Below are 10,862 nucleotides of genomic sequence, written 5' to 3'. Positions count from 1 at the left end.
AAGATATGCCGCAAAGTATTTGACAAGAATTTAAATATAATCACTGTTATGTTTCTTTTGGTTTTCCTGCCCTCCAGTGATAGAATATGGAATTAAACAAAAGGCAGCAAGATCCGGTCCCAGAACCAGAAGGCCCAGAAGGGCGTTGAGCTGCATTGATGCTGTTGAGAGACTTAGGCGTTTTACGTTTGTGACGTTGACGACTATTAGCACCGAGCACCACAATCTCATGCAGCATTATTACCGAACATTACTTTTTTTTTTTTATATAGGCGTGTAAGTTGTGGGTATTGTATTTCCTCATATTTTGACAGGCCGTTGGTGATATTCCGATGTTGCAAGTTCTACTATGGATTCTTCTAAACCTCTCGGCTCCCTTTCTGTGGACCATGGCCAATTAGAATGCACATTTTTACCTTGTTTGTGCGTTTTCTCCCCTATTACACAAATCAGGCCGACTTGCTTATTTATTTATTTATTTATTTGTAATTACATTTCATAGATCCAGTTGTTACACAGTAGGGCTGGATATAAAATTTGTCACATACAAAGCCTTACATAAAAGATCACATGCAATAAATATAAATATACAATATTAAATATAACATATTATAAAATTTAAGATATAACATATTAAAATATATATGAGGTAAATTGAGCCACATGCAAAGAGCACAGATTGTCAGTCGTGAGAGCCGAAGTATGGTGAACTGGTTGAAATTGCAGGGTATGCAAATGCATAGTGAATACAAGTTTGTGGCACCAGTATTAAAAATTGTAGAGTAGGTTTTCTGTGCATTCTGGTAGCCAGCTATTGATGTTCTGGAAGCAAGAGGTTCACTCAAAATGGGTGGAACAAGCTGCCTTCAAAACTTCAGCAAATCTGTTAGACTACACAACGTGAAATAAGACAGTAAGCTACGTAGTCTCTGCTGTGAGAACAAAGAAAGCCACATCTGTATGTTTGTACACAATCATTAATATGTTTCCTTACACACGTGGGCAAATATGCTTAGCTAGATACAGGTACACTTGTTAGAAATATGATGCTATAACACCAGGATTCAGGTAAATCAGTTCATTTTCAACTCACAGAACAAGTGTTACAAAAAAAAGTTTCAAGGATATGAATGATTCTGCATTCTTTTGCAACAGGAATGCCAAGAATTCTGCTACAGAGAGCTGAAGAAATATTTCCTGCTCGGAGAGTAATAATGGTAAGTGTTTGTGCTTGCGTGCGCCTGAGAATTTTATTGTCCGTCAATTCTCATAGCCTGAAAAGCTAAACATTTATACCTCTATTGGTTTAGTTTTCATAATCCATCTGGGTAGTTTACATGGTTCTCAGTATTATAACAGTTTGGTACATTATGTAGGAGAGGGTGCAGTTCAAGGAGAGTGATGTGGATAGGTCATGTAGCACACATGTGAGCTTGAGAAATGCAATACAAAGGTTAGGATAGAAAACCTGAAAGAATGAGACCACTTGGGAGATGTTTGTGAGAAGGATTTTAGAGATATAATTTTTGGGGTGGGTTTATACTGGGTTTGTTTGTATCAGAATGAAATAGTCTTGATGGACATGTGCGAACACAGTAATGAGCGCTTATGTAACATAAAGTGCAGACATTTTCTGTGCTGCCACAGGGACCACTAGTTTCTGAGGAAGTTCCCTGCATTATGAACTTAAAACTTTTTAAGATTATGAAGTCTAGAGAAGAAATCCATAGAGAACAGCTTTTATGGTGTAGATGTAATGAAAAGCAGCTACAGCATAAAGAGTGTACATTGTTTGATGTATGGCGTTGTACATCCGTGACTGATAGAAGATATGATGCTTTTACAGAACTATATAAATTCAGAGAAGGTTTTAATGGGTCCATATGGTGAGATATACCCAGCAAGTCATGATGTAAACCAGTCCATGAATATAAAAGCGGAGGAAGTCTCAGACTCACAAGAGGAAGTGGATCCTCTGGAAATAACAATTCAGGAGATAAAGGCTGAACCTGAGGTGAGCTATATGTTTCTGTATGTCTGCTATTGGGCAGATATAACAAATATGCAGAAGTCAAGTGTCTTTCTCATCCCATCTCCCTGGCTCTCTGTGCACATGAAGCAACTCCACTGTGCTGCTGACTGGCATTTGAAGGCCTTTTTTCTGAACTGTCTCTTAGACAGTTATAGCTTGTTGAATGAATGTTGCTCTCCTTTTAAGCAGTTCTGATTTAGATGAAATTAAACTTTGTGTAAACTGAACTGTTTTTCAGAGAAATTCTATAGCAGCAAAAATCCTTATGGAGTCACGATACTGTTCACATGTAGTTACTGGTAATCTTATTAGAAGCAAGAATTTAAATTGCTAGCTAATTACAATGAACCCCACAAAATGTTTATCATATGATGAACAGTTGTCTAGTTTACAAAGGATTCTGCATTCTCTTGTAACAAGAATGGAAAGAATTGTACTGCAGAGCGCAGAAGAAACATTTCCTGCTTTGAGAGAAGGGACTGTGTTTCATGCTTGTGTGTATGGACAAGAGTTTTATTTTCATGTGTCCTTCAATTGGCCAAAGAAACTAAATATTTACTCACATTCTTCTGTTTGTTTGCATTATTTATTTGGGGAGTTTCTTACACTTGGGTGTAGACATTAAAATAATTTATGTAGGAATGTGATCAATTCAAGTAGAGTGATGTGGGTAAGTCATGTAGTACCCATGGGAGAATGAGAAATGCATACAAAGTTTTGGAGGGAAATCACGACAGAAACAGACCATATGTGAGACATAAGTTCAGATGGAAAGATGCTGTTGAGGTAGATTTTAAAGAAATAATTTCAAAGGGTTTGCACTGGGTCTGTTTTGCCTTAGGATGCAGAGCCATGATTAGCATGCGTGACCACAGTAATGAGCCCCTTCTGGCTTTCTCAACAACTCCTGTATGCATTCCTCTTCTCCCCCCATGCCTGCTATTTAAGCTGCCCATCTGCTCCTTGACTTGATCATTTTAATTATGCTTGGTGAATGCAGGTTACAAGTTGTGGAGCTCCTCATGATGTTTTTAGGTTCCAAGGGAAGCTCATATTTTCAGTTCTGCCACAGTGATTGTCAGTTTCTTGGGAAGAACACCGAGCTATGAACCAGATACTTTTTAATGATCTTGATAGCTGTAGAGAAGACAATGTGTACAGAACAGCTGTTATGAGCTAGATGTAATGAGACGCAGCCATAGCAAGGAGAGCATGTGCTGTTTGATGTTTCATGTTGTGCATCAATTTCTGAGAAAGATGTGATGGTTTTTACAGGACTGTACAAATTCAGAGAACATTTTAGTGGCTCCATATGTTGAGATATACCCAACACCAGATAATGCAAATCATGCTGTGTATATGAAAGCTGAAGCACTCTCATATGCAGAAGAGGAAGAGGATCCTGTTGCAATAACATTTCCAGAACTAAAGGCTGAACCTGAGGTGAGCTGTATGTTCACTGTTAGGCAGGTAACACAAATGTGCAGAAGTGTCAGTTTGTACCAGGTTCTGCTATGTACATACCGAATTACTCGGGTCTCTAGTTGTCGGGGTAACATTATTCTCCAATAAGGATAGGTCCTGTCGTTCTTGCAGAACAGGATCTGATCTCTCACCATGTACTTGTCCCTGAACTTACTAGGGTCTCTCTCCAGTTCTTCACGCAACTTCTTTAAAGTGGGATCACCTAGTTGGTGTTCTGACAGGTGGCCTAACTCTCTCATGAGCGTCCTGTCAGCTCCCAGATCTATCTTTGCCACGAATAACTCTCTCGGCTTCAACACTTGGTCGCGGCTCTCTTGGCTTAACCCAATGGGGTTGCGGCTCAGCGTGTAGTGGACACTTCCTTAAACATGTGAATATGGCAGCTTATCTAGACCCAAGGCCTTCGGATGTAGACCTGATCGAGGCACTGAGGGCACACTATCCGGTGGGGGTTCAGCGTGCCATGCTCACCAACCAGCTGCAGACCATCGAACAAGCTCTAGATCTTCTTCGAAGGGTTGAGCTGATGGAGCAGTCAGAAAATCATCAGAGGACACACACACAATCCCAAAATTCCAACCCCAATCGACCAGGGAACAACCTGCATCGAAATGACCACAGAAGTCAAAATCAGACGCAGGTGCGCCAAGTGCAGTTTCCCCAGTCCCGAGGTCGATCACACGGCTATCAGAGACGAAATCGTAGGAACCAAAATTCAGGGAGAGACGGAGAATCCGCAGGTGGAAGCTCCGGCCCCCTTAACCCCAATGCACCTCCATACCAGGGAAGACAAGAACAGGATTCTCTGTAACCGGCTTCTCTTTGAGGCTTCTTGCCCCACAAGTTGGGCTCCACCTCTTCTCTCTCTGTAACCGTTCTTACCTCACCTTCACTCCCCCCCTTGTTGGTTGATTAGTCACACGTTGTTCGTCGCTCCTCTTCTTCTTTCTTGTTTTCTTCTTCTTCTTCTTAGGTTGGGCGCCAGTAAGCTCAGGTGGTATCGGCTTACAATAGTCGGAGGTTTAATTTGGAAAGGGGGTAAAGGTGATAGATAGTCAACTAGTTCAGCTGTGGGTAGAGCTGCGATCCTTTTCAGAGCGTTTGCTAGGGCCTCGCTTAGGACGGGGAGGGAAGCAGTTGGTTCAATGCTAATTTACACTTAAACACTGTGACCATTTATTGAGATCAGCACTTCCCTTCACCTGATGGCACACACATGCGCACACACAGTCAATACAAAGGATGCTTATATATAGGTCCTTGTCTAGCACAGTCCTGGTATAACGGACGTTATTATTACAATTTACACTTTCTTTAGCACTCTGAACTTGAGTGTTATACAGAACAGCGAAAAACACAGATTTTGTTTCCGAATTATTTACGAGTAGCAGACACTTGGCGACTGTTTGGCAACTGTTTGTCAACTAACTTGTGACTCTTTGTCTGAAAACACTGAGGTCCCCTGGACGTCAGTTCCTCTGCTAAGTCACTCCCCTAATTCCACTGATTGGGTAATTTTGAGAACTGGGGTTTACACAATTTCTGAATCTCCAATCAGCTAGCTGCAATTTGGGGCTTTGACCCTTAAAGTCCTAACGTCGTTTTCGACATACACTGACAGATAACCTGCTTGGCGTGGGTTTCAAAACAGCCTACTTTTAAGTTACGACATGCAGGACCTGTCAGTGATCGAATTCTCAAAGTTTGCCGCCGTGCTACTCACAAACAAAATTTCTCAGAAAAAGCCACAGGGGGTGTTTCCTGTGTAACATCAAAATTTGGAATAAGTCCATTCCTGAAAACAAGAATGTGACTATGTCTCACTGTCTTGGGTATTACTTGTTACCTGCACTTAATTTTTATTACTGATTATTCTAATTATACTTAAATTAGTGAGTGACAGTGGAGCAGTTACAAGTTGTCTATCTTATCTTCGTCTCTCTGGCTGTCTGTGCATGTGAAACAGCTCTACTGTGCTGTTGATCACATTTTGAAAATTTTCTTTTCTGAAATGTCTCTAGGCAACTTTAGTTTGTTGAATGTTGCTTGTGATGTACCAGTTCCATTTCCTTTTAAGGAAATCTAATGTGGATGGAATGAAATACTGAATGAAATAATGAAATACTGAAAGTTTGCGATAAATTCTATACAGGAGAAATCCTTCACATTTTCTTGGTCTGCCCAATCCATTAAACCACATTTTGGTACTACATTATAGGGCTCCCAGTATCTTTAAATGCTGAAGTTTATCGTTTGTTTTCTGTCTTCGATTCAGTCTGTATCCATGTAATAACATAGAGGTGTCATTATGTTGAGGACTTGTTATAGGATACATAAAGATTCTCTAAAATTTTTTGACAATGTGTGACAGATTAGAGACTCGTCTTGTCTCTTGTCCTTTGTTTGAAATAAATTTAATATAACTGACAATTTTGAATTTGCCCCTGTACCTGCTGTCGGGTGATTGGTTAATAAGGCTAAATAAGGAGCAGCGAAGACTATTCAAGTTAGTTACGAGTTAGCCGGAGAGTCAGTCACCAGTTATTTGCAGTCTAGTATTTGTGATACTGCCAATGGCAGTAAAGTTGAGATTGTAAATGGTGCGATTGTAAGAGCGAATGTGAAATAAAATTCGCTATATCCAATAAGGCGTGAAGTTATTTGTCGCGTTATACACCCAACACGTGACAGTATCATCATAAGAAAATCAAATATACATAAGTAAAAAGTAAAACTATCCCTCTAACAGGCCGTGAAGGCCCATAGGGTTGTGAGACGTTAGGGGTCCCACATTACCTTGACAGTTGGCTCAAAGATGGCGGTAAGGTTGTCAGCCTTATGCCCCGGCCGTGTTTCACTCCCCGGGAAAATTATTTACTTAATTCCTGGTACTCATTTCTGTTAGAGGCTGAGTAAACCACAGGGACTAGTGCGGCCGGAAGGATTAGGTCAATTGAAAAAATCCAATGACCACATCGGGACTTGAACGCATGACATTCCGTCTTGTAGCATAGTAATACTTAATAACCTAATAATGAATTAAATAACAACGCACTCACAGGCTTATGCTTATAATAATTAAAAAACTGTTACAGATCACTCTGAATAAACAACCTGTTGGGTGACATACAGAATAACGAGCATAAGCTCCACAAGAAGATAGTAAGGTCAAGACCACACGATCTAACTCATGTGAGATGATGCTGATACTCGGGCACTCCTCACTATATTTGCCTCTACCACCAGGAAATCACATCAACACAAAGCAGTCACAAAGTTTTAAACATATTTATCACAAAATTTTTCTTTTCCATTTTAGTACAATTTTAATTTTTATGTTTTAGTCTTTTATCTCTAATTTTTAAATTTTATAGTCCGAGTATTTCAATTTTAACAGAAAGACTAAACTTACACATTTTAGAACACTGAAATGCACAATAAGGATCCTTACTAAAGAATTAGATGCAAATTGTTAAATGCAATTCAGAAACTGAGTCTGGTATTATTACGTGCCTGATGATGACCCAGTATAAGGGTCAAAACATGTAGCGTCATTGGAAACAAATGTTGATATGACAGTGTATAACTTGTTTTAAATATAGAATGTTGTTGTTTAGACTGCATATCTTTTGTATACATTTTACATATGTAGCTGTTTCAAGGCATTCCAACACCTGCTTCTACACAGGGTGCTGTGCCCAATACCATTTCACACATCCAGAAGTAGTGGCCATTTTCTGGCAAAAGCCAAACTTTTATATTGTCGAGGAATCTTGTGTGGCATCCTAGGAGATGACTCATAAGGATTTGTTCTAGGTATCAAGTAGACATGTCTATTGAACTGACAGTATGATATTCTTCTTTTTGAGGCCTTTTATATACTTATACATGGTGTGTCCAGGATCTGTTAGGATTTTTTTTTTTTTATTTTGCCCTGCAATGCCATCTGTTGGCGACTTGTCGTGTTAAGATTCTTGAAGTTTCAGCTGTGGCTGTCTATAATTTCAAATTGCAAGCATCACTGCATCATGTGTACTGATCTTGAATGTAACAGTACTGTTCTGAAGCACGTCTGAAAATGGTGATTGAACAGAGAGCCAACATCAGATTTTATTTGAAGTTAGGCAAAACAGCTCGAGAAGTGTAAAAAATGATGAAAAATGTGTATGGTAGTGATTGTTTGAGTCGCTCAAACATATTTTGTTGGAATGCTTTATTTTGTGATGGTAGGGAGGACATTGAAGAAGCTTCACATGCATCAAATCCGAGAACAGTTTGCACTGAAGAAAATGTGAAAAAGTGACTGAAATCCCTGCATCAGACAGATGTGTTTCTGCAAGTCTCATCAAGTTGCTTTTGGGAATACCAAAATGTACTGTGCATCAAATCTTGACTGAGGATTTGGGCAATTGGAAGGTCTATGCGCAGTTTGTACTGCACGTGTTGTCAGGCGATGAAAAACATGCCAGAGTGGAACACTGCAAAGACGTGTTACAGTCGACCCAAAGTGATATAGAATTTACAAAATTGATTGTTCCTGGTGACGAGACATGGTGTTTTCAATATGATCCTCTCACATAGTGGCAGATGCAGCATGGTTGAACCCAAAGTAGCCAAAACCAAAGAAAATGCACATGCAAAAGTGTCGAGTAAAGACACTGCTAACCGTTTTCTTCGATTCCAAAGAAATCATTCACAAGGAATTTCTGCCAAAAGGTCAAATAGTGAATTCTGATTATTATCTCAGAGTCCTCAATCGTTTGTGGTCAAGAATTCTTCAAATTCGACGTGAATATCAAGAGCAAGGTTCCTGGTCACTCCTCCATGACAATGCCCCAACCCACAAATCAAAGATCGTGTGCGATTTTTTGGCCAGAAAAGGGATCACAGTCCTCTGATCATCCTCAGTATTCATCAGATTTGGCTCCAACAAAGATAAGTTGGCGATGAAGGGAGACCGTCACGACACCATCCAGGACATCCAAAAGGAATATACCGCAGTTTTAAATGCAATTCCACAAAAAGAGTACAGTGACTGTTTGAAAATTTTTCAATCGATTCCAGCTATGTAAGATACAATCCGCAACTCTCCCGTTGCGCATGTGCCCCGAAGCCTCTGTGGCTCAACAGTTCCTGCATAGAGTCAATATTCCACATTGCTCCCTCCTTAAGTCTGTTGCTCCCAAATAGCCTAACAGTGCATCCATGTTCCTTTTCTTCCCATTGTTTCCACGGATTCTTGCCATTCTTCAACCACTACATCTGATCCCTCTTCAAGAGCAGCTCATCTTGAGCAGTTTCCTACTGATGTGCCAGGAGATCCAATTGTATCAGAATCATCCAGAGTTTCTCTTCCTCGCTCTCTCACCAGTGGGAACCATAACCCTGCGACTGTCTGGTGCTCCCACTTATCTGGCTACTCTTATTCTAATGCTGTCTCTTTTTCTACATCAGAGGAAGCCAACCTTTCCACAAGGTCCATATCCTCATTTTCAGTAACCCGCTAGAAATTTCTACTGCTTGCTTCAAGATTTCCAGCCTGTTGGTCTTCCTGTAGCTCCCGTTGTTTTCCTCTCTCTTCCAAGCCTTAGATGCTCATTGAAGTCTCGGCTCCTTGTCAGATTGGCGTATTCAGCTGAACAGAAGTCATTCAGTAACAAGAAGAAGAACTGAACATGCGATTAGAAGATTTTATGTGTGATAATTAGTGATAGTGGTGATAACTGAGACGGCATTTTGTATTGGGAGCGTGTAATTCAGTGACACTTGTATAGCTCCTGTGTTGTACTGTAAATGAGTGAGGACTGTTGAAGATAGCGTGAAGAGATAATTGTGTAAGGTTTCTAAATTGTGTAACCCACAACAGTGTCAAAAGTAATTTTAGTTGTGACCTGCAGGTTGTTAATAAGACTGATTAACATTCTGAATGGCGTCATCAGTAGCCCAAACATGTTACAATATAATTGTTTCAGGGATTTGGCTGGGCCATATGCAGCCTTTCTTAGTATCATTTTTAACTCAGCCTTTATTGTCATTTCATTTTAGGAGCCTCTCCACTATTAATTAGATGCCTGTCTGGCATTACAAATGCATTATTTTATTTTATTTTGAATTTGTTAAGCAGTGGCAATGCAGCTGAATTTCTGTCGACTCAGAAACCTCCATGCATGCTGATTGACTCAGGCACACAGCACACAGGGGGGTGTACTCTCTGTCCCTCCCTCTCCCCTCTGTCTCCACTCTCACGCCTACAGATTTAACATCTCTCTGTACTGGGGCTTCAAACTCATTTCTCTTCCTATTAAAATTTTTTTATGTTATTTACTCTCATTTTCCAGGATAATTTGAATGAACTTCAACCTGTACATGGTGAGGAGCAACGATATCCCTGTGATGAATGTGGTCATTCATTCAGTGAAGAGCAAATTCTGATTGCACATCGATGCATACATAGTGGGGAGCGGCCATTTTGTTGCACCCTGTGTAATAAGTCATTCAGGCTTAAGAGAATCCTGAAGTCACATCAGCACATACATAGTGGGCAGCGGCCATTTTGTTGCACCCTGTGTAATAAGTCATTCAGCCGTAAGAGTAATCTGAAGTCACATCAGCGCCTACATAGTGGGGAGAAGCCATTTTGCTGTAATATATGTAATAAGTCATTCAGTGTGCAGAGTAGACTGAAGACTCATCAGCGCATACATAGTGGGGAGAAGCCATTTTGCTGTGATGTATGTAATAAGTCATTCAGTCAGCAGTGTACTCTGAAGGCACATCAGTGCATACATAGTGGGGAGAAGCCATTTTGCTGTGATGTATGTAATAAGTCATTCAGTCAGCAGTGTACTCTGAAGGCACATCAGTGCATACATAGTGGGGAGAAGCCATTTTGCTGTGATGTTTGTAATAAGTCATTCAGTCAGCAGTGTACTCTGAAGGCACATCAATGCATACACAGTGGGGAGAAGCCATTTTGCTGTAATATATGTAATAAGTCGTTCAGTGTGCAGAGTAGACTGAAGACTCATCAGCGCATACATAGTGGGGAGAAGCCATTTTGATGTAATGTATGTAGTAAGCCATTCAGTCAGCAGTGTACTATGAATAAAGATCAGCGCATACATAGTGGGGAGAAGCCATTTTGCTGTGATGTTTGTAATAAGTCATTCAGTCAGCAGTTTACTCTGAATAAACATCAGCGCATACATAGTGGGGAGAAGCCATTTTTCTGTGATGTTGTAATAAGTCATTCAGTCAGCAGACTTATCTGAAGACACATCAGAACATACATAGTGGGGAGAAGCCATTTTTCTGTAATGTATATAATAAGTCATTCATTGAGCAT

The 10,862-nt window shown here is 40.2% G+C and overlaps 1 protein-coding gene across 1 annotated transcript; it reads left to right on the top strand.

Moving 5' to 3' along the window:
* Positions 1 to 282: 282 nt before the first annotated feature.
* On the top strand, positions 283 to 10,263 carry LOC111870624 (gastrula zinc finger protein XlCGF7.1-like; the record flags this gene model as incomplete). The annotated part of the gene is made up of 5 exons (XM_033753933.1): positions 283 to 913; positions 1,156 to 1,217; positions 1,847 to 2,014; positions 3,308 to 3,475; positions 9,856 to 10,263. Coding segments are annotated over exons 2-5 (804 nt in total), but the record flags the coding sequence as incomplete, so codon positions are not given.
* Positions 10,264 to 10,862: the final 599 nt, after the last annotated feature.

Source organism: Cryptotermes secundus, unplaced genomic scaffold (assembly GCF_002891405.2).
Source record: "Cryptotermes secundus unplaced genomic scaffold, Csec_1.0 scaffold475, whole genome shotgun sequence".
Taxonomy (NCBI): Eukaryota; Metazoa; Arthropoda; class Insecta; order Blattodea; family Kalotermitidae; genus Cryptotermes; species Cryptotermes secundus.
This window is presented reverse-complemented; position numbering and strand designations above follow the sequence as displayed.